Consider the following 24896-nt stretch of genomic DNA (forward strand, 5'->3'; position numbering starts at 1 on the left):
TGGTGATAGTGATTAGATGTAGTGAAAACAGCTAAGCAGGGAACCTGAGGTGGTTAATTCAGGATGATTTCCCTGAGAAAAAAGGCACATAGACTGTGAACCACAGGAGCTGTGCTACACCTCGGAAAGAGTGCACAGGAGGTTCCTAGGCTGAGGGAAATCATGCTAAGAAGAACGCTTGGCAGGAGGGAGACTCATTGAAAGGAGGCTATTTTGGCTGGAAGGCACTGGGAGGATCACACTGGGAGGTGATGAGAGTATAGTAAAAGTGTTAGAGTCGGGAGAACATAGTATCGTAGGTAGGTTAAAAATATCTACAATACTTTAGAATTTTTTTCTTTAATAGCGCAGCAGTGAGAAACAGATAGGGAAAAGGAATATCACTCATAAGAGAAACATCATTTGAAACACCAAAGAGTGCTTTTTTGTTTGGTATCAGGACCCAAGTAAAAAAGATTGTGAACTCTCATGTACAGTCGTACAACTAGAACCGAACAAGTGGGAAGTCGTACCATGCTCTTGTGTAGAAAAATTAACGTTGTTAGGAAATCGTTCTTCGGAAGTCCTTGTGTAAATGTGATACAGCTCTACCAGAATCCTAATGTGGGTTTCCTCGGAAGTGGAAGTGGGATTTTGAAATTTATGTGATAACAAGTGGTTAAATATACTACAATCTTTCTGAAAATATAACTTTTGCAAGGAAGAACTTGCGTTACCCAATACTGAACACTAATAGTTGCCACAAAGCAACTGTAATCTTAACCGCATGGTATAACAACAGTGGAAAAACTGCTAAAAATAGACAGCAAAGAAGGATATGTCAGAATTTAGTGTGTTTTGAAGGTGTAAATGTTCACTGGGGACATTTTATTTGCAAGAAAGCGTATTACAGCTACATGACATTTATGGTTTTTTGAATGTATTATAAACACTATTGTTTCCTGTGCATTTATTTCTATAATGTATTTCAAAAATATTGATCATCAGTTAACATTAACTTAAAATTTTTGTTAATAAAAGAAAAAATGCTTTTTCAGGTATAATTCAATGTTACCATGACAATGGTACTATCAAATTTTTAGAAGCTGGAGATAAATTGTGAATGTTAACTTACCAACTCTACCTTTGACTACTGGATAAAGTAAGAGATACAAAGGCAGAATTTCAAAGGTTTTAGAGGTTGATAGATTCTACTGCAGTGACAAGTTAGTGCTTCTAAAGAGATGTAATTTATATATTGCAGCCAGTGTAATTTAAATTTATCACTCTTGAAAAAAAATACATTCTGATATTGTTGAATAACTGTGTATCATAAGTTGGTATTAGGTTAGCTGCTGAAAAAAAAAAAAGGTCTCTAAAGCATGGAAAAATCAAAATGGATTCATTATTCTCAATTACGTATTAAATTCATTTACAAATGAATTAGATGCTCAGTTTCTGTAAATACCTCTTGAGATTCTTTAAAAATTTTCATCTATTCATCAGTGTGTTTATCAATATGAAATTAATTTATCCATAAACTGTACTTTGGAAAATTATATTTACTAAATAAAAGTGTTTATAATAAAAAAAAAGAAATTAATTTCCTAATTACCCAGAGAGCAAAGAAAATGATGACATAATACCACTGCACCAAGGAAACAAAACATAAAAATTGTAACTACTGGATTATAATTGTGGAATTTGTCTGAAAAATGGCAAGAGTGGGTTGGTTTTGTAATATGAACAAAGCTTAATCCTGGAAGTGGGTAAGTCAGAGTAGCCTATATAATTTAATATATGTATATTTCTTGAATTACAATGGATACTTTTCTTTGATATTGAAGGTCATTTTAGTTCAATTTCTCTTTTCATTTTTATGTTCCTATAGGGAAGATGTGAGAACAGCGAATGTAATTGCTGCAGAAGCCGTAACCTGCCTTGTGATTGACAGAGAGTAAGTACATTGCTTTATTATGCATATTGCATACTCATATCAGCAGCATACATAAGTTCTTAGAATTAGACATTCTATGGAGCTATTAATACTTGTTTTATATTTTTTCATTTTAAAATGAGTTCTGTACTTGATTCTCATTCCCTATTCTTGGAAGTGGTTGGCTCTGCCATTCTAGCTTTGTGATTGTTAATAATGTACTTAAACACTTAGACTGAGCCTTCAGCTCAGTTAGCTCATTTGTAAATTGGGGATAACTCAACATCACAGGGATATTTTGGGAATTAATGAGAACATTGAGTAAAACATTAGTGCAACTGCCTTTTACTCAGGAGGAACTCAACCAATGCCAGCTATTTTTGTAGAATTTTTGAAAGAGTCGTTACTTTTGTTGTTGTTGCTGTTGAGTAACGGACCATCCCTCCATCTGCAGACTTGTATAATAGAGGCATTTAGGAACGATACATTGGGAGAAGGCATGACTTCAAGACATAGGCTTATTAATTAGGGACATTAGAAGTTTGCCTGCTGCCTCTCCCTGAGCTTCTGCATTCTGGCTTGCAGTTTGCATTACAGCTTGTATGATTTATAGGTGAATCTACAAATGTCAGATTATTGGCTCTCCACGAGCATGGTGAAAATGGAAATAAATTGTGGGGAGCAAGTCAACCTGACTTTTCCTCACGGCAATGTGGCTGAGTTTGTCAGAAAAGCTCAGTGCCTGCCCAAAGGAGAGAACTCAAACATCTTCTGTAGTGGGGCCATTACACACATCATAGGCTGTGAATGTCAGTGTTGAATGAAACCGAAGGGCCACATACCATCTGCCCCAGGTGCTGGAGTTGAGTGCAGAGCTCGGGTGGAGAGGGATCCCACCTCATTTGATCCCACCCTTGGGCACCCCTTTGTGTTGGATCCTTAGAACAAGGCAGAGGCACAGCTGCAGAATAATATCAGTTTGAAAATGATCTCTGATGTAGACATTCTTTGGGTCCCACAAGCAACAATTACCCATTCATTCATCCTTGTGTTCACTCATATTTTACTTAGGACCTACCATGTACAGGACGTTGTGCCAGAAGAAACGAAAGAACAATGCAAATGCTGGTTTGGGGGTAGCTTCTGATAGAGATGTGACATTTATTAAAGCAATCACCATGCAAGACACAAACATGCAGAGTGCAGAACAAACTTCTAGGGGAATGACTCTAAGGAGAATCATGAAGTTTTCATGGAATAAATGGTATTATTAGATGGATCTGAAAGTGTAGGAAAGAGCATGTCCAGTGATACACAAACAATACTCAGAAGGGATCTATGAGCCATTTCAACGAGTTAGAGTGAGACTGCGTAAAGATGGTTGGGAAATGTGACAAGTTCATAAACTTGTTGAGGCTGGTCCACTGAGAGTATCGAATGTTGGCATAAGGGCAGCTATGATTGTTTTATGCAGCAAAATTGTGTCACTGTAACAACGTATTTGGTATATTAATATGGCATGCTATGTAAGATGAATTAGAGTGAGTAAGACGGAGAGGTTGAAGACAGTAGATCTGGAAACCAGTCTAATTCCAGTTGGTGATTGTGAGACCATTTAGAGGGAAAATGCATGATAGTGAGTAGGTCAAAACAGAGGGCTTAACATCTGACCAAATGTGAAAAACAAGGGAGAAATAAGTTTTAATGCTGAGAGAGAAGGTATTGAAGGAACATAAAGTGATTTTGGGAAGTGCAATGATATTCTCCTGAGAATGCAGTGAGCTTGATGTACGGTGTTGAATGCTCGATAATAAATGCCCTACAGGAGGTTAGAAATGTGTGACAGGAACTGTTGTTAGTGTTAACTAAAAATTGCCTACATATAGTTAAGAGCTGAAACCATGGGATGGAATGGAATTGCATGAAAGCACATAGAAGAAAATTAAAAGGAACAATGCAATAATTTGGAGAAATTATTTTATTAAAAAGACAGGGGAAGTAATATCAGTAAAAAAAAATGAGATGTTAGCAATTAGAGTAGTGCAGGAAACCTAAAGAACATTTCAAGAGAAAACAGCAGTGTTAAATGCAAGGAAGCACCTCAGTGACATGCAATTAGGGGAAAGGACACTGAATTTAGTAACCTGGGGGAAAACAGTTTTCATGCATTGGTGAGAAGGCAATCCAGGGGACAGAGAAAGTGGGTGAAAAGGAAATGAGAGCATTGAGTCTCAGAATATTTTTTATTTTAAGAAATTGAGTTTTCTGATTTAAAAATAAACAGAGGATCTGGATGTTTTTCAAAAGAAGACATACAAATGGCTGTAGATACATAAAAATTTGTAGATAAGGAGTAATTATTAGGGAAACAAAAATTAAAACAACAATGAGATGTCACCTCCCACTTGTGAGAATGTCTAATATAAAAAAGATGAAAGATAACAAGTGCTAGAGAGGGTGCTAAGAAGGGCAGAACTTACACTCTGATGTAGAGCCATTACAGAAGATGATGTGGCAATTCCTCAAATAACTAAAAATAGAAATGTCATCTAACCTAGTAATCTCACTCCTGGGTATGTAGCCAAAGAACCTGAAAGAAATGTGTCAGAGAGAGAGCTGCACTCTGGTGTTTATTGCAGCATTATTCACAATAGTCAAGATATGGAAACAACCTAAGGACCCATCAGCTGACTGATGAATGGATAAAGAAAGGTGGCTTTATACACAGTGGGATACTATTGAGCTTTTAAAAGGGGGAATACTGCCATTTGTGAAAGCATGGGTAAGTCTGAAGGACATTGTATTCCATGAAATAAGCCAGAAATAGATAAATACCCCATGATTTCACTTATATATGGAATCTAGTGAAGCTGCATTCAGACAGTAGAATGATGTTTACAAGAATTTAAGGGCCCAGAGATGAAGGAAAACGGTACAAGGATTTGGATAAATAGAAGTAATAGTTGTTGATATCTATTGCACAGCAGAGTGACTACAATAAATCATATTGTTTTGTATTTTTCACTATAAGAGTAAATTTCAAATGTCCCACCATAAAATATGAATCATGATATAGTAATTAGCTTGATATAATCATACCATGCTGTATACACACTGAAAGATTGCATTGTACCCCATAAATATCTACAACTAAGTTTCATCAAGCAAAGATACTAGTGTTTTTTTTTTTTTTTTTTTAAGAAAAGATATTTGGTTAAAGAAAGGAAAAAAAGGAGGACATGAATGTGAAACGTTAGCAGGGTTTTTGGAGAACTTCAATATAGTGGTTTTCACAGTCATCCCTTCTTGTCCTAAGGTTCAGCCACTTGTGGGTCAAAAATATTGAAAACAAAATTTATCTGTATTCAGCATGTACATACTTTCCCTCGCCATCCCTCCCCATCATTATTCCCTAAACAATATGAGGTAACAACTATGCGGATAGCTTGTACTTTGTTTTTGGAATTAGAAATAATCTAGGAATGATTGAAAGTATACAAGAAGAATGTATATGTTTTATGCAAATACTATGCCATTTTGTATAAGGGATTTGAGCACACTCAGATTTCGGTGTCTGAGGGGTGTATGTGGAACTAGTGCCCCGAGGATAATGAGGGATGACTGAACAAGCATCCACAAAGATGTGCCAAATGCAATACTAGTCTTTGATAGGAATAGAGCAACAGGGGAGGAAATTAATGGAAAATGAAGAAAGGTTACTTGGAGAATATGTCTTTATTTTTAAAAATATTTCTGAAAACAGAAAAAAATAAGAAGTAGAAAATCTGTAGACAAGTATTTGAGTGTAGGTAAAAAGAAACGTGGGAATTTGAAAAGCTGTAATCTTACCTCTAAACACAAAGCAAGGAAATCTGATAAGTGGAGGAGGGACAGTGGGACTGAGGTGTTGTCAGCCTGTTGGTGATGGATAGTACTCTTTGCAGTTCGTATCCCTGCAGACCTTTATAATTTGTGAGTGTTTGCAACTATGAGATTGTAGCTGAAATGCGAATAGGGTGTTTTACAGAAGAGGAAGCTAAAGGCCATTGAAGTTTGGTGACTTGGTAAGATTTCATGGTAAAGCCCAGATTAACCTAACTACAAAGAACAAAACTAAATAAAGCTTTGCTGGTCATTTTATCTAGTTCATTCATTTCAGATAAAGGTGTAACAGGTAGCACTGCACAAATGCATTTGCCCTCACTTTTTCCAAACCTCAGCATATATAGTGTAAAGTGGAGAGTGAGTATTGTCAAAGTTCACTACTTAAGTCTTGATTGCACCATTTTATGTCAATATGGGAAAATTGCTTAAATTTTGTCTCAGTGTCCATGTCTGCAGGATGTGATACTATTACCTGAATATAAAATAGATTTGAAACGCAAAAGATTTCATACAGATAAAAGTCGATGTGCGGCACAAGAAATGTGGAAAGCATTCAACAAACGTACCCTTTCCTTCCCTCCTTCCCTCTCTCCTTTCCTTCCTTCCTTTCCTGTCTAGCTATCTGTTTTATTTATTTGAAAGGCAGCATTACAGAGAGGGAGATCTTCCGTCTGCCTGTTCACTTCCTAAATGGTTGCAACAGCTTGGGCAGGACCAGGCTGAAGCCTGGAGCCACGGGCTTCATCTGGATTTCACACATGGGTGGCAAGGGCCCAACCATTTGGGCCATCTTCTGCTATTTTCCCAGGCACATTAGTAGGGAGCTGGATAGGAAGTGGAGCACCAGGGACTCTAACCAATGCCCATATGGAATGCCAGCCTTGTGGGTAGTGGCTTAACCCATTATACCACAGTGCCAGCCACAACAAATGTACTTTTCACAGAACACTTGGAAGTAGCCTATTTTCTCTTTGATTATCATGCTTACCTTCAGGGATGTATACAGAGAAGATACCCTGAGAGAGAGCTAGCTTTAAGCATAAATATAGAGAAAAAAGTTTGCATCCATGAACTCAAGAAGTGCATTTCTATACTCTTAGGAGAGAGTTTGGGTTTCCCATAAAATGTTGAATTCACAGCTTTTAAAAAAATGAAACTGTAGCTGAAGGATCCTGTCAAAAGCCTGCTGCTGATACCTAATTTATGACCAATTAGTAGAGCATCAGGCCTTCATCCCATGCAAACAGATGGCAGGCATTAGAACTGTCAACAAAAGGAGCTTCTTTCACAAATTTACAAGCGAGGTACCATGTACATAAGCCAGTGATTATGCCTTATCATTCCAGAGGGAGAGCAAAGAAACATTACTATAACTAATCATGCATGTCAGAATCTAAAAAAATACTCATCGAAAAACCAGAAAAATGATGAACAGGAACATAGGTTACTCAAAAACCATGCTGTTCTTGAAGGCTACTCATTGTCTTAATAAGTATCTACAATGATTCTAGAATTTATAGAAATTGTCTAAAAAAAGAACATTAACCTAAAAAACAGTCTATTTTTGTTAATAAATTTCTTATCATATAAAAAACTAATAAGATACCTTTGTACCTCTTATTTTGGAATCCATGAAAAGAAATAAATATAAAATTGAGTATATTTTTATATTCTGTATCAATTATGTAATACCTACTTTATCATTGTCATGGGAAGCTGTTGATAAAGGTAGAAGTCCTGTTGATAATTAATGCTTTCAATTTTCTTCCTTCCTTCCTTCCCTCCTTTCCTCCCTCTCTTAAAAGGTAGAGTCACACACACACACACACACACACGGGGAGGGAGGGAGGGAAAGAATCTTTCATCTGCTGGTTTACTTCCCAAACATCTTCAGCAGCTGGATTGAGCCAGTCAAAGCCAGGAACAGGAACTCCATCTAAATCATCTACATGTGTGGCAGGGATTCCAGTACTTGAGCCAACATTTATTGTTTCCCAGGTACATTATCAGAGAGTTGGATCAGAAGCAGAGTAGCCAGGACACATATCTGCACTCTGATCTGGGATGTAGGTGTCCCAAGCAACAACTTAACCCACTATGCCACAACACCCAGGATCATTCTGATCATTGTCAAATACTGTATATTATAACTAGTAGTAAATATTAAAAAGTCAAGTATTTTCTCTAGAAAATTAAGCTCATTGTCATTATCCTAACTCTATTCTCCTTCTTTATTTTAAAGAGCCTCTTAAACCAAAGATGCCAGAACAATTACCTACTTTTTGTTTGTTTTTAAAGATTTATTTATTTATTTGAAAATTAGACAGGGCTGGCAATGTCTCACACTAGGTTAATCCTCCACATGTGGCGCTGGCATCCCATATGGGCCTGGTTCTAGTCCCGGCTGCTCCTCTTCCGGCCCAGCTCTCTGCTATGGCCTGGGATAGCAGTGGAAGATTGTGGTGGAATGAGGTGAAAAGGTCATATCAAGATGACCACTGAGGTGAAAAGTTCATGCCAAGATGGCTGCTGAGATGAAAAGGTCATGCCAAGATGGCCGCCAACAACAGAAACTGCCTGGCAACAGGCCGTGATTGGATGGCTTCGGAAACCACATGTCAACAGAGGAAACCACATGACAACAGAGCCTGACTGACAGTAGGCCGTGATTGGATGGTTTCAGAAACTGCCTGGCAGCAAGAGCCTGACTGGCAACAGGTTGTGATTGGATGGCTTTGGAAACTGCCTGGCAACAGGCTGTGATTGGTTAGGGCATAGACTGCCCCTTGGCCGGATTGGCTCGTCTTGGCTATATAAGCTCTTGTACCAACTGAAATAAACGAGTCTGCAGGCTGCTTGCCTCAGGCCTGCTTTCACCCGACTCCCAGGGTCTGTGTGGTGACTCCGCGCCTCTTTTCCACCACACTCCTCCTCTCAGAAATGAATCCACTGCAACATTGTTAAGAAATCAACTGCAACAGAAGATGGTCCAAGTGCTTGGGCCCCTGCACCCACATGGGGGACCTGGAAGAAGCTCCTGGCTCCTGGCTTCAGATCGGTGCAGCTCCAGCCATTGCGGCCATTTGGAGAGTGAACCAACAGCAGGAAGACCTTTCTTTCTGTCTCTCTCTCCACTGTCTGTAACTTTACCTGTCAAATAAATAAAATCTTTTTAAAAAATGAGTTACACAAAAAGAGAAGGAAAGCTGTAATGGCTGAAGCTGTGCTGATCTGAAGCCAGGAGCCAGGAGCTTCTTCTGGGTCTCCCACACAGGTGCAGGGGCCCAAGGACTTGGGCCATCTTCTACTGCTTTCCCAGCCACAGCAGAGAGCTGGATTGGAAGAGAAGCAACTGGGACTAGAGCTGGCACCCATATGGGATCCCAGCACTCCAGGCCAGGACTTTAACCCACTGTGCCACAACGCCAGCCCCTATTCTCTGTCTCTAACTTACTGTATAAACAATTATAAAAGCAGAAATATTTGCATGTGGCTGGTGAGTAGCAGTGATCTCAACTCATTGTACATTCCTCCCTCCTGCTTCCCTGCTTGTCTGATTCTTCCCACTCCTAGGAATCTAGATCTTTCTTTGATCCAGCAAGTAGAGATGACATCTGGCAGACAAAGTAGGTCCAGCATCCATTCTGATATGTTAGCTCGTCTTCCATACTAGCCACTTAGTAGTTTGTCACCTTTGATAATTTCAAGCTAAAATGACTTACCAGTTTTCAAATTTTGTTTTATTAAGACCACTGCTTAAATAAGGTAGAAAACTAAAGAACTTTTCTACCTGCCATGAGAGTAAGGTCGCTAGAGTAGCCAGCAGTCTTTCATTTCTATGCTCAAATTGCTCCAGGTGACTTCTGAGGCCTTTTGGAAGACCCTAGGGTTCGTCAAGAGTGATTATATATCACTTGTGATTGACCCATGGTCCCTGCTATAAGTAACAGATTGTGATATCTTATCATACTTTGAGGCAAGTTGTGTTATGAGCAATGTCTAGGAGGTGGAGACCAGGAACTAGCATAGAAGAAACATGGTATGCTAGAACTAACCCTGTTTGCTAAGATGAGCAAGACAAATACATTGTAGGTTTCACATCTGAGCATATATGATCAATCAATAGAATCAAAACTGTACCTATGTAAGAATGATCTTCTGCTCTTTCACCAGTGGTAGAAGGAAAATCTCACATCTCAATCTTTCCCATGTTACCTCTGCTTAAACCTGGTTTCTAGTTCTTCAGTCATACCTGCATCAGTCTCCAAAAATGGCCCTATTAAGGCTGGTCTCTACTCAGAACTTATTTTCTGTGGTGAGTTGCTGCACTCCATGTTCAATAGGTGAACAAACAGATACTGTAAATTCTTGTTCTGGACTGAGTAGATCACACAGTGGACCAGCCAGGCAATAGCCTGTAGCCAGAGACTTAGGAGTGTCAGCAGGAGACAGAAACACATGGAGAAAGCAATGTTTATCCAACTCTTCACAGGGAGGATGCTACAGGTGTTTCTAATAGGCAGCATGGTGGGGGATATGGCTCACTAAGGCACATGCTCAAGGAAGAATATATGATCACTAAAGTGCCAGACAAAAAATGATGGATTTTATTAGTGCAGACATTTTGTTCTATTTTTAAAATTATTATTTATTTTAGATGCAGAGAGACAGGTGTGTGTGTGTGTGTGTGTGTCTGTAGAGAGAGAGAGAGGGGGGTGGGGGGAGTGAGGGGAGAACATTCCCGTCTGCTGGTCCGTTTCCCAAGTACCTGCAACAGCCAGATCTGGACTGAGTGCTCTCCATGTGGATGGCAGGACCCGATTACATAAGCCATCACTGCTATATCCCATGGTCTGCGTTTGCAGGAGCTGGAATCAACAGTGAGAGCCTAGTATGAAACCCAGGCACTCCAATATGGGATACAAGCATCTTAAGCCTTAGGCTAAGTGCTCATCCCTAGAGTAATGTTTTTCCAGATTAAGTATAGAAGTGTGAAACCAGAGTTACCTAATTTGAACCAAGAGTCAGGAAGCTTTTTCTGTAAAGGGCCATCTAGGAAATATTTTAGGCCTTATGGGCCAAATGATCTTTGCTCCACTACTCGGTTTTGCCAATGTACAACAGGAGCCAAAGACAATACATCAATAAATGATCTTGGTGATGTTCCAATAAAGCATTGTTTATGAACACTGAAATAGAATTTCATATCACTTTCATACATTAAGAAGCATAATTTACCTTTTTTTCTTTCCAGCATTTAAAAATGTAAAAATCATTCTTGACTCACAGTCATATCAAAATCAGTCAATGGGCTGAAGTTGGCCTGTGAGTCACAATTTGCTGACCCCTGATGTGAACAGTGTTAGAGAGTTAAGTGCTGCCCCTATTGTTACCATGATCTTCCTCTATGCCTTACTCAAACTGTCTTTCCAATAAAGTGAATGTATAAAGAGTACTCATTTGAAATGCTTGGTTAGTAACCTGCTACTGGAACCTTCTATTATTGGTCCTCCTAATGCCTTCTGGTTCTACTAGACTTCACAACTAAAACCCTTTCACCCATGCTCTAATCCATTTCCTTTTCCTACAATCATTACCCTTTCCCCTTATAATTCCCAACACACACATGCCTTTCTTGGAATCTTGTTCCTTACACCTCTTAATTCCACTCTTGCTTTCCCTAGGACATTACTGTAGGTTTTGCATTAGTTTTGGTGCTCTGCAGAATTTATTGGCATTTTGGTTATATACCCATGAAGACCGAAGGATTATGAAAATCCAAAAGGGTATTTTAAAATGTTGGGTACCATGGAGGGAGAGGTAAGGCACAGTGGAAGGAAGATTTGGGAACAGCAAAGCCTTCTGGGCACCACTCTGCCCACCCCTGCCCCACCAAGCAGGTCATTTTCAGGAAGGACCATTGACCCAGTGGTAACTTGCCCACCCAGGTCAACTGTGTTCTTTTTATGTAACTTGTCACTCTGTGTATACATGATGGGACCAATGGTATTCCACATGACACATTGCTTGCAGTCACATTACTTAACTGATAGGGTGATAAAATATTTCACAATCTCAGCCTTTCCTATGGACTAAGTGGATTTTATTTTGGTTCACTTTGCAGAAAGAAATGTAGGGTGATATGAGGATATTGGCAGGATGGTCATGAGAAAACAAATGTGTCTTTTAGATTGACTTCAGCTACATTCATTTGGACTTTTTAATGGAACATTTATTGACTGGTGTGCATTTCTAACATATTAATATTAATGTTTATTAAGCAGGAGAGATAAAGTCTAGAAGTTTAGAAGAGGACATGATATTGATTCAATTTAATGACGTAGATTTCACATTCTGAACAAGCTGATCTAACTACAAAAGAACTGTGTTTCCATTGGAAAAAGCACCCATCCTGAGACAATAATAATTGTAGTTTGAAGTCACAGAAAAAGGTGAATGGAACAACTCTTCCTCATTTTGCTTGTTCTCATGCCTTACAATGATATACACCATCTTCCCACTGCAAATACTTAGAGAAGTAGTAACGTAACTCTACAGTCTGCAGCATTCGTTGAGAAGGCACTGATTCATGATTCATCTACCCAGCCAGAACTTACTGCCCTTCCAGCCATCTGAACATTAGTATTTTGGAGATTTAAAAACAAATGTATAAATATTGTATTGCTATTTCCATTCTTATTCCACGGGTAATTTCCAGCTCTGGTTTAGTAAGTCACAACTCATAAAGTTTCTCTTCAGTAACCTTTCAGCTGTGTTCAAAGTAGAAGAAATTCAGTGTAGCTAATATGGCAATGAGCCATAAAACAAAATTTAGCAGATTTCATTTTAAAGAAAGTTTCTAAACATTTAAATAATGATGAGATCATTCAGTAAGTCATACAAGAGGTTTTGGAAAAAGTACAAGGGATCCTGAAAACCAAGGCTTGGCACATGTTTTTGCTTTAAAGAACCATGTAGCAAATAGATACATACAGTATCTGCCACAAAAGCTCATCTCTGCTGTTTGGCCCAAGGTGTATAATTTTCTAATCCCTTTTACAGAAGAAATGCATTTTACAATAAAGAAGTTTTAGGTTCACTCAAATCACACTGTTTAATAACAAGAAGAGGCATCTGAAGGAGGAAGCTATGGAGGCAAGTATGATTATCCTCTTAGAATTGTGTGTATGAAATACATGAAATAGGTTTTCTTTATAATAATAAAAATTAAAAAGGCACTGCACTCACATTTTTGTTTTCTAATGTATTTGCTGTATTTAAAATTTTTAGAACAGAGGGGGACTTTGAAAACACCCTCTTCTAAATCTGCTGGAGATGAGAAAGGTGAATCCAGAAGGAATATGGATTTTCTAAGCTGTGTAGTGCACAGCCTAAGAATACAGCACAGGTCTCATGATAGCCTTTAGTGCTTTTTCACTCCATCACATTAAGCTTTAAATGACCAGGGTAGAAAACTCATGCATATATTAATTAAATAAGCACAGATTGATTACCAACTCTGTGTTCAGCTCCAGCCTCCGTGCTATGATCTATAGAAATGATACATTCTCATTCCAGAGGCTTCCAATAATAAAAATGAACAACTAATACAATACTGTTTTTAAAAGTCCACTGAAAAAGAAGAAATCAATGGCTCTTAATTGAACTAAAATGTTTTCATTGAACCAAATCTAAGGTTAATTCAGCTACTTCTGAGAAAAAGGATCAAAGAGTGATGTGGTCCTAAGTGACTCTCCAAATTAATAAAGTTATTAATAAATTAATAAGAGTCAAGTTCTCACCATCCCAGCTAAATAGTTGGAATTACAGAATTTAAATGTAATTTTATTAATTTAATTATGAAATTTCATCAAAATATTTAAGGGCAGGCATTAGACTTGGTGATTAACATGGTGGTTAGCATACCTGTGTCCCATATTGAAGTATATGGGTTTACTCTGCCTCCCGATCCCAACGCAGACCCTGGAAGGTAGCAAGTCGGGGCTCAAAGAACTAAATTCCTGCCAGCCCTGAGACACCTGGATCTAGTTCCTGACTTCTGTCAGTACCCCACCCTGTCTCTTGTAGACATTAGCAGAGTGAACCAGTATATGAGAAGGTGTTCACTCTCTCTCTTTCTCTCTCCCTCCTTCTCAAATTATTTAAATCACATTTGAAAATCACACATATGAGATCTTTACTTGATCAGTTCTCTGAGCACCCATAAATTGGACTGTTCTGTTGTTTCTATATAGCATTCTTTACTTATCATGCCTTAGCTTTACAGCACTTGCTTCTGTTTGGACTCACAAACTACAAGATGAGAGGGAACAGGAACTCTGTTTATGTTGTTTACTGCAGCTTCCTCAGTTTAGCATGCTGTCAGGAAACAATAAGCTCTTAAAACCTATTGAAATGAATGAATGAATAAGTTATGCTGTATTAATGTGGACCCATGGGGGAGAGACAACACATACTAATTTGGATTGAAAAAGTTAGCAACAAACAATTAGTAAATAAAGGATTAGAGTAATAAGGGATTAGCTAATAAGTAAAGAGAACTCCAGAGACTATACACATAGCAAACATAGGAAGTAGTCACTGACCCTAGTCCTGTGAAGACCCCTCCCCTCTGCATACCTTTCCCTCAATCTTTCCCTGCTGGGACCACAAGCTTGGTTTTATTACAGAGCAGGGTAACTAAAGCTCAGCACTGTTGACATTTGCAGGATTCCAGGGAGGGCTGTTCATACAGAATTCTCAAACCATTGTGTGTGGGGAGGGGGAGACTGTTGGAGAAATGCTGGCCACCAAGTAGTGTAGTAGCAGGCTGCTAGAAAAGCCACAGAAGCTTTCCAAAACTCACTGGAACCAGAAAGCAAAAATGTTTTGGTTCTTGCAGTGTCTCTCTAGTTCCCTCTGCTGACAAAGTTTCAGTGCCAGGTGTAAAGGGGGAAAAAAAATGTAACGGGCCCTATCCATTTTCAAAGAGATGTTAAAAGATGAATGGATAGCTTAGAGGCTTTAAATCCTATTCTGGATCAAAGGTGAATAGCAAAGCCTTCTCCTTCCTTATATTAACTTGTGTTACAAACAAGTACATTTAGAATCAACGTGAGAAACTGAAGTTTGAGAATTAACGACACGTTAATTTGAGAGAATTGGAGATGGAGAAATATATAGCATCCCAGAGGGCTTCCTGAACAAACTGACACGTGAGCCAAGTTCTTAAGTCTTAGTAGGAGTTTTATGAATGATGAAGGGAGGATAAAGGCAGCTACTGGTGAGGCAGGAGCATGCACAGACAGGGAATTCGGGAGGCCCTCTGTACAGTAACAAGTAGAATGTGGTAAGAATAGAGATTTATAGGACAGTAGACTGAACAGCCAGTAAAACAGGTGCAGTGCTGAGAGATGGGTTTGGAAAGAGGAGATGGGGATGGATTGGAAAGAAATCTCCTAGAATCTCAAACTGAAAGGATTTGGATTTTATCCTCTGGACAACAAAGAAACATCAGAGGGCTGCTGTTGCTGCATTTGGGGGTTTTGTTTGCTTTTTGTGTTTAAAAGAGGGGAGTGGAAGATTGGTTACAGTGGGTAGTAACTCAAGGAGGGAGGCTAGTAGGATACAGCTACAATACTGCTAAGGAAAGTTCAGTAGGTTTAAGAGGCTTAATTTCAGCCTAAAGCAGATTTTGGTGAAAAGTTAAGTGTGGAAAGTGAAAGAAGAATGTTTGGGTTAGGAGACTTGGCAATGTCTATAGCAGATGAAGAATATCGGAGATAAATCAAGTTGAGATGGAAAAAATTGTTTAATTCAATAATAAATATATTAAGTTCAGACTGCCTAAGTAGTATTTAGGTATTCAGAAGGGTACATCCATTGGTAGTTAGAAATGTGTTTTGTTTTGCTTTCCGACAGCGACATGATAAGTGGAAATTGATGTTGGGGTTCAGAGGTAATCATTTTTAGGATATTATAATCATAGCTTTGCTTTATTGATTATGGTCATTATTTTACACCAGTGCATAATAAATGATTTTATTTTTTGTCAAGTAAATGCTTGAAACCATTTTTCTTCATCGAGTGTTTTAATAATTATTATTCAGAGATTCAGCAGTTTCTCTGAAACTCATAAACCAGTTACATAAATAAGAAAATTTGTGAAGACTTTTGATTTTAAAGTTGAAGAAATCTTAATTTCTGGCCAGCGCTGTGGCTCACTAGACTAATCCTCTGCCCGCGGTGCTGGCACCCGGGGTTTTAGTCCCAGGTGGGGCCCCGGGATTCTGTCCTGGTTGCTCCTCTTCCAGTCTAGCTCTCTGCTGTGGCCCGGGATTGCAGTGGAGGATGGCCCAAGTGCTTGGGCCCTGCACCCTCATGGGAGACAGGAGGAAGCACCTGGCTCCTGGCTTCAGATTGGCACAGCGCCGGCCATAGCAGCCATATGGGGAGTGAACCAACAGAAGGAAGACCTTTCTCTCTGTCTCTCTCTCTCTCACTGTCTAACTCTGCCTGTCAAAAAAAAAAAAAAAAAGAGAAAGAGAAAGAAATCTTAATTTCTCCAATTAACAAGTAATATTGAAATATAATATTTCAAAATATCTTTAGAATACTTCTGTATAATTTTTTTTGTTGATTATTTGGAGAGGAGACATTAATTCTTCTTGTATTCAAGAGAAAAAGTGAAGAAGAGATTCCAAGATTGGTTTCTGACATAAATTTAACAATCAGTTTAAAAATCTACAGGATAATGATTATTTTTGAAAGCAGAATTCTGCTTTAGATATTCACTTCACTTTTTCAGTAGAGTTAAAGTGGTTTTGCTTGCTTTCTTCCCTGATGAGAGCGTTATTATGGGCCCAGCTGGGTCATAAATATCTGAGACTTTGCTTTTCTTTTCATTATGTTTAGCAGTTGGTCCTCATTTTGAAACCCATAGTGTAGATGCGTGAATTGGATTAGCATCAGTTGCAGTAATGATGAAACCTCAACTCAGGCTAAGCTGTGCTTACCATGGAGGACCTTTCAGAATTTGCTATTTTGGATGAAGGGAAGTGATCATATTGGCAACTAGTCTTCTACAATTACATCATTGAATTAACTTTCAATGGAAGCCAGATTGTCTGAGGCAGGTCATGATTAGGTAGTTGAGAATCTCTCCAAGCTAAACTGGAAATGGTTCGTTGTCATCTAGTTAGGAAACCCACTTGAGCTAAGTGGCAACTGTCATTTATTTGTGCTGCATTAGTCTTATAAGATTAAATTTGCTTTTTATTTCTTATGTTTCTAATGTAATCTACATTTTGTGGTTATGAATGTTGACTCTAGAAAACTTAGCACAAAAATATAATCCTGACATAGAACAATAAGTGCCATCGATATTTTTGGATATTTATTTAAGTAGCGAGATCATTCTGCTTAAATATTTTTCTTACTTTGTCTACATACAGGGATTACATTAATAAAACACACACAAATATAGATTTACACTGCCATTTATTGAATATAAGCATCTGGCACAATGCTAGTTAAGACAGCTAGCTAGCTAGCTAGGAAGAGAACTAGGATAGATTATATACAAAATTGCTCTCACAGAAAACCTGGAAGGAATGCTTTTTTTCTCCTCAATTTCAGAGATAAATTAAGCTTCAGAGAGCTAACAGTTCATGTTCCAAAATACATAGTTTGTAAGTGGAGAATTGGTATTTGAACCCAATTTTATTTTCAGAGCTTCTTCTAACATACTAACTTACAATATTGCATTAGCAATTTCCAAGCTTAATAAAAGCATCTCATAAGGATACCTGAGTTTATCTTCTTAGGTACTTAACTGTGTTTGAACATTTAAGCTCATATTATTTTTCCCATGCATTAATCAGCTTTGCACTTGTTTGGAGGTGTTTCCATGAAAAGATACACTGTGGTTGAATTACTGATCGAAAGTATATGTGTATTTTTAGGTTGTCTAAAACTGTCATGCAGTTCACTCCCCAGTGACAATGAATAAGAACACCCACTGCCCTGTACTCTGACAAATTTGTCTCTCTTTTCAAAAGATTTATTTTATTTATTTCTTTTAAAGGCAGAGTTAGAGAGGGTGAGACAGAGATCTTCTGTTCACTGGTTCGCTCCCCAAATGGCCACAACTTGTAGGACTGGGCCAGCTGAAGCTAGCAGCCAGAAATTTCTTCCAGATCTCACACATGGGTGTGGGGACCCAAGCACTTGGGCTTTTTCCGCTGCTTTCCCAGGCACATTAGCAGGGAGCAGGATCAAAAGTGGAGAAACCAGGACTTCAGTCAGCATCCATAAGGGATGCCAGCATTGCAGGCAGTGGCTTAACCCACTACACTACAACACCAGCCCCATCTTGAGTCTTTACTTGAAATAATCTAAGAGATACAATTGAGTTAAACCATCCCAAGGCACAGAATGTATTACTGTCCTATCAGAGTCGGATTGAGACTTGTTCTTTCCTTATAATTGATATTTGGAACTTAGTTATTGAAAATTAAAATTTCAAAGATTGTTCATACTTTAGCATTTGCTTCTTTGTCCTGGAGAAAGTAAAACAATTTAAATGCCTTCAAAAATTGTGAGAGCAGTAGAAAAGAGTTCAAAGAATAACCTTGCTCTGGAATTTCAAAAGTTAATAATAAAGGCCAAAAGGGAAAAATGGAAATTATCCAAGTGACTAACTTAAATAGCAACCAAAAATTATGACATAGGAAAGTCACATTTTATCAGTGGTATATATTGTGGTCGGTGGTGAAAAGGAACTGCTCAAAACAGGCTAAATTAGGAATTCTATGAACAGACATTTAGGATGCTTTTCTTTTAATATTCTCATGTCACTTAATCCTCACAATAGCCATGGAGGAGCAGAAGACATTAAGAAATCCAGAAAAAGAAACTGTAAGAGTTAGAGACGGCCAGTGATTTGGTCTGAGTCACATAGCTGGGTTAGAATTCTAAGGCTGTCTGACAACAAGATCAGGCTCTGCTACACCTTTTATGGCTGCTGCTTTTGTATCAACAAATTTTTAACTGGCAACTTGGATTCTGTTTGGGGAATCTTAATTGCTTTTCTTTAAGTGGAATGAAAGAGATCAAATCAGAGTGATCACAGAGGATTCTGCTGAATAAAGCAGTGAGTGTAGAGTGGAAAATAATAAATCCAAGAAACCTTGCAAAGGTAGCATTGGTGAACTTTTAAAAGGGAGGGGCCAAAAGATAAGCAAGCTTTCTTTTTTTTTAATTAATTAGTTTATTTGACAGATAGAGTTAATGAGAGAGAGAGAGACAGAGAGAAAGGTCTTCCTTCCATTGGTTCACCCCCCCAAAATGGCCACTACACTGATCCAAAGCCAGGTGCCTCCTCCTGGACTCCCATGCGGGTGCAGGGGCCCAAGCACTTGGGCCATCCTCCACTGCCTTCCCGGGCCACAGCAGAGAGCTGGACTGGAAGAGGAGCAGCTGGGACTAGAACCGGTGCACATATGGGATGCTGGCGCTGCAGGCAGAGGATTAACCAAGTGAGCCACGGCGTCAGCCCCAATAACCAAGCTTTCTAACCTAAATAATAACACCATTTAGGGAGACAGGAAGCTTAAGAGCAATTTTTAAAAATTTATTTATTATTTATTTGACAGGCAGAGTTACAGACAATGAGAGGTAGAGACAGAAAGGTCTTCCATACACTGGTTCACTCCTCAAATGGCCACAATGGCCAGAACTGGGCCAATCTGAAGGCAGGAGCCAGGACTTCTTCTTGGTCTCCCAAGTGGATGGCAGGGGTCCAAATGCTCAGGCCATCTTCCACTGCTTTCCCAGGCCATAAGCAGAGAGATGGATTAGAAGAAGAGCAGCTAGGACTAGAACTGGTGCCCATATGGGATGCCAGCGCAGCAGGCAGAGGATTAACCTACAGGCCATGGTGCCGGTGCCAGTGCTGGTGCCAGGAGCAAATCTTGATGGAACTTGGTTATTGCAGCTATCACTGTGCTGAGTTTGAGGTGCAGGTTAGCTATGCAAGTGACACAGAAGAATGATGGCAGCATGGATCTGGGCCACTCAGGGTTACAGATACAGATTTGAAAGTTGTAAGCTTGCAGATTTGACCTAATGTCTTAAAAGTAAATCCCATTTTATGGGAGAATTTAGTAAAGTACAATTAGTGTACTATAAGAATTAGGTTAAAGTAAAAATCAATTCCTGGGATCATCTTAGATATATATTGTTAAAGATTTATTTTATTTATTTGAAAGACAGAGTTACGGAGAGAGGTAGAGACAAAGAGAGGTCTTCTATCCTCTGGTTCACTCCCCAGATGGCTGCAACAGCTGGAGCTGTGCCAATCTGAAGCCAGGAGCAGCTTCCAGGTCTCCCACATGGGCACAGGGGCCCAAAAACTTGGGCCATCTTCTACTGCTTCCCCAGGCCATAGCAGAGAGCTAGATCGGAAGAGGAGCAGCCGTGACTAGAACCAATGCCTATGTGGGATCCTGGCTCTTCAAGCCAGGGCTTTAATCCACTGTGCCACAGCACCAGCCCCTGATTTTTTTTTTAAGATTTTATTTATTTGTTTGAAAGATAGAGTTATAGAGAGGCAGAGGCAGAAATATAGAGAGAGGTTTTCCACTCGATGGTTCACTCCCCAAATGACTACGATGACTGGAGTTGAGTTGATATGAAGCCAGTAACCAAGAGCTTCCTCCAAGTCTCCCACGTGGGTGATATGGCCCAGGGAGTTGGGCCATCTTCCATTGCTTCCCCAGGTTATTGCAGGGAGCTGGATCAGAAGGGGAACAGCCAGGACTAGAACCGGCACCCACAGGGGATGTCGGTGCCACAAGAGGAGGATTAACCTGTGCCACAGCGCCAGCCCCTACATCCTAGATCTTATACTTTTTTACTTTGTGGTCTCAGGTAAGTTATATAACCTCTTTAAAAATTTTATTTATTTATTTGAAAGAGTTTCAGAGAGACAGAAGGAGAGACAGACAGAGACATATCTTCCTTCTGCTGATTCACTCACCAAATGGCTGCAATGACCAGTGCTGGGCAAGGCCAAAGCCAGGAGCCAGGTTCTTCTTGTGGTCTCCCATGTGGGTGCAAGGAGCCAAGCACTTAGATCACCTTCCGCTGCTTTCCCAGGCATACTAGCAGGGAGCTGGATTGGAAGTGGAGCAGCTGGAACTCAAACTAGCACCCATGTCATCTGAGTTTTTTTGTTTTTGTAGCAACCATGCTGTTTATAGGCTGAAAGGAAATGAAGTCTAAAGGAAGACAGTGAGACAATAAGAAAACATAATTGATGGAGCAAGAGTCAAGGAAAAGTGAAAAGTGGGTTTTTTTGATAAAAAGTTGTGGTACTCTATTGAGAGAAAGGTGTAATAATAATGTCACTAGGTGTTGGTTTAGGAGAAAAAATGGAAACCAGAACTTAATTTTTATGACCCTTCTAAAAACTTACAAATCAGGAGCTGGTATTGTGCAAAGCAGATGAGTGACCTCTCGAAAGGTCAGCATTCCATAATGGAGTGCCTGTTCGAGTCCTAGCTACTCTGTTTCTGATCTAGCTCCTTGCTAAGGAATCTGGGAGAACAGAGAATGATGACCCAAGTCAAAACCTGAGTGGAGGTGTAGGGTCCTGACGTCAACCTGGCACAACCCTGGCCATTGCAATCATCTGGGAAGTGAACCAGTAGATGGATGGTCTCTCTCTGTCCTGTCTCTCCCTTTCTTTCTGTCACTCTGCCTTTCAGATAAACATTTCATTAAGAAATGAAAACCAAAATTGCAAGTATTATTAAAGGGTTCAAATACACAAGAAAATGCACCTTTTAAATTGCTGTTGATGTTTGGTCATACAACATCCTCTTATGAACTGTGTTCTTCAATATCCCTAAATTGAAGCTCTAATCCAAAATATGACTATATTTGGAGATAGGGGGTTTTTGGTAGATAATTAAGGTTAAATGAGGCCATAAGGGTGAAACCCTGATTCAGTAGAACTGGAGTCCTTGTAAGAAGAAGAAAAACACCAGGGAGACCCCCTGTGGAAATGCCATGTTAGGGGTCATTTAGCCAAAGTAGGAAGAAGGACCTCTTTGAAAACCAACCTTGGTGGTTCTTGGACATTGAACTTTCAGCCTCACAATTGTGAGAAGATAAATTTCTGCTGTTTAAGCCAACTGATCTGTGGTATTTTGTTATAGCAGCCCTAGCTCACTTCCACAATTGGAACTTTTATAGACATAATGCAATAGGAGAAATAGATGATCTATGAAAATAAAATTATGTCTCAAAGAATTGGATTGACTATGAGCTCAGGATGTGAGATAGAACAGATATTTGTTTCCAAATGGTAGCCTGGACCAATAGCCACCGGCATCAGCTTTCCTCCCAATAGGGAGATTAAAATGCTGTCAGTCACAGTTGAGACTGTGAGTGCTAGAGTCCCTTTGACTTGTTTCAAATCCAGGTGTTGAACTTACTGTCTGTGAGACCTTGGGCAAGTTATTTAATTACTCTAGCGTTGATTACATTATCTGTAAAACAAAAAAAAATGTTAAATAATTTACATGATACATAATAAGTGCTAACCAGCACTCATGTTTCCTTGCATTTTTAAAAGACTTATTTATTTGAAATTCAGAATTACAGAGAGGGATACATATCTTCCATGCGCTGTTTCACTCCCAAAATAGCTAAAATGGCTAGGGCTGGGCCAGGCCAAAGCCAGGGTTCACGAGCTTCCTTTGGGTCTCCGACATAGGTGCTGGGACCCAAGGACTTGGACCATCCTCCACTGCTTTCCTAGGTGAACTAACAGGGAGCTGGATGGGAAGTGGAGCAGCCAGGACCTGAACCTCTGCCCATATGGGATGCCGGAACCAAAGACCTTGGCTTAACCCCCTGCGCCACAGCACAGCCCCCATATTTTCATGTTTTGCTTCATATATTTTGTTATTGCCCAGCCCTAGCCATTGTGATCATTTAGGAAGTGAACCACTAGGTGGAAGATGTCTCTATCTGTCTCTGTCTCTCCATGTCTGTTAACTCTGCCTTATAAATAAGTAAATACATATATACATAAATCTTAAAAAAAAAAAAAACCTTCAAGTGTGCCTGTCTTCTCTTGTCACCTACATGGACATGCTGAGTGAATAAATGAGTAAATGAAGGAATGAGTCTCTCAGTCTACCCAGGTGATATTCTAGTTCCTAAAGAGATACCAAGAATGAGGCAGACGAGGCCCTGGTCTCACAAAGTTTACACTTTAATGGGGCGAAGACAAAAGACACTTAAACAAAGTACTCTTTACCCACCGACAAGGAGTTAAAAAGACAGAGTAATATTAGTGAGACTTTAGGATAAAGGCTGCTTTACCTTGGCTTGTTCGAGAAGAGCTGTGTGAGGCAGGCACGCTTCAGCTGAGACCTAAAGTATGTGAAGAAAAAGCCATGCAAAGATGTAGGGGAAGTGTGTTTCAGGCACAGAGCTGTAGTGCTGAGGCAGAAGCAAGCTTGAGGAATACCATGGTCAGAGGGATTTGTTTCAGCTCATGGAAGGTAGGAGGACCAGGATTTGGTGATGGATTAGATTTAGGGGTAGAGAGGTGAGAGGACGGATGACACCAATCTAGAACAAGGTCAACAGGCATTACTTAGTGAAGGATCAAATAGCAAATATTTGCAGGCCATGGGCACCTTTTGTTGTGCTTGTAAGTATTTTACTCTGCTGTTATATGCAGAACCATAGATGATACATAAAAGAATAAGTGTGATGATCTTCCAGTAAAACTTTATTTACAAAAATAATCGGTGTGCCAGATTTTGTCTGTAGGTCTTAATGTATTGACCCTTGATCTAGAAAAACTCCTTGAGAGAGAATAAGATGTGATTTTCTATTTTTAAAGATTGATTTATTTATTTGAAAGAGTTACAGAGACAGAAAGTGCTATCTTTTATCCACTGGTTCACTCACCAGATGGTTGCAATGGCCAGGACTGGACTGAGTCAGAACCAGGGGCTTCTTCCTGGTCTCCCATGTGGGTGGCAGGGGCTCAAGCTCTTTTCCCAGGCCACTAGAAAGAAGCCAGATGGTAAGTGGAGTAGCTGGCACCTCTATGGGATGCTGGTGCTGCAGACAGCTGCTATACCACAATGCTGGCCCCAAAATATGTTATATTCGGAGAAACTTTACTATCTAGAGCTTCATAGTTACTGGAAGACTCCAGCTTTTCCATATGTGTACCATCATCTGATGGTGAAAAGAGTTGAGGTCCTTGGCATGTAGTGGATGGCCTTGTCCAAGAATAGTCTGCCTCCCAACTCTGTACTCCCCAGGCCTCTTGCTCTGTTAAGTGGAGTAAACCAGCAGATGCTCAGAGTATGTATTTCTTTGATATGTTTTTACTGACCATGTATGATGGGTAATACCACATATATGAAAATGGATATAGTATATTCAGTGATTTTTATCTGTTATGTAGTCATGAACCATAATATTATATAACTGTACTTTTTAAAAAAGATTTATTTATTTTACTTGAAAGAGTTACATAGAGAAGGAGAGGCAGAGAGAGAGAAAGAGAGAGAGAGAGAGGGAGAGAGAGAGAGAGAAGGGCAGGCCTTCCATCTGCTGGTTCACTCCCCAATTGGCTGCAACAGCTGGAGCTGCACCAATCTGAAACCAGGAGCCAGGAACTTCTTCCAGATCTCCCACTTGGGTGCAGGGGCCCAAGGACTTGGGACATCTTCTACTGCTTTCCCAGGCCATAGCAGAGAGCTGCATCAGAAGTGGGGCAGCCAGGTCTTGAACTGACGTCCATATGGGATGCTGGTGCTTCAGACCAGGGCGTTAACCTGCTGTGCCACAATGCTGGCCCCAGCTGTATGTTCTTTATGCTGTTTATTCTTTTAATTTCCCTCTAAAGTAAATATAGAAATAGAAATAGAAAAATCTACATTAAATAACAGGTGATTACATTCCAGGACTGAGGGGTATTTTTAGGTGTTAAAGAAATGAATGGGCTGGCGCCGCAGCTCACTAGGCTAATCCTCCGCCTTGCAGCGCCGGCACACTG

At 39.6% G+C, this 24896-nt stretch overlaps 1 protein-coding gene across 2 annotated transcripts in view; it reads left to right on the top strand.

Moving 5' to 3' along the window:
- PRKG1 (protein kinase cGMP-dependent 1) overlaps positions 1-24896 on the top strand; it is a 1351832-nt gene that overhangs the window by 1198159 nt on the left and 128777 nt on the right. For both annotated transcript variants that reach the window (XM_062214515.1, XM_062214514.1), the window contains exon 8: positions 1871-1936. In XM_062214515.1, the coding sequence (XP_062070499.1) occupies positions 1871-1936 (66 nt within the window). The remainder of the gene's footprint in view (positions 1-1870; positions 1937-24896) is intronic.

Source organism: Lepus europaeus, chromosome 17 (assembly GCF_033115175.1).
Source record: "Lepus europaeus isolate LE1 chromosome 17, mLepTim1.pri, whole genome shotgun sequence".
NCBI classification, from domain to species: Eukaryota; Metazoa; Chordata; class Mammalia; order Lagomorpha; family Leporidae; genus Lepus; species Lepus europaeus.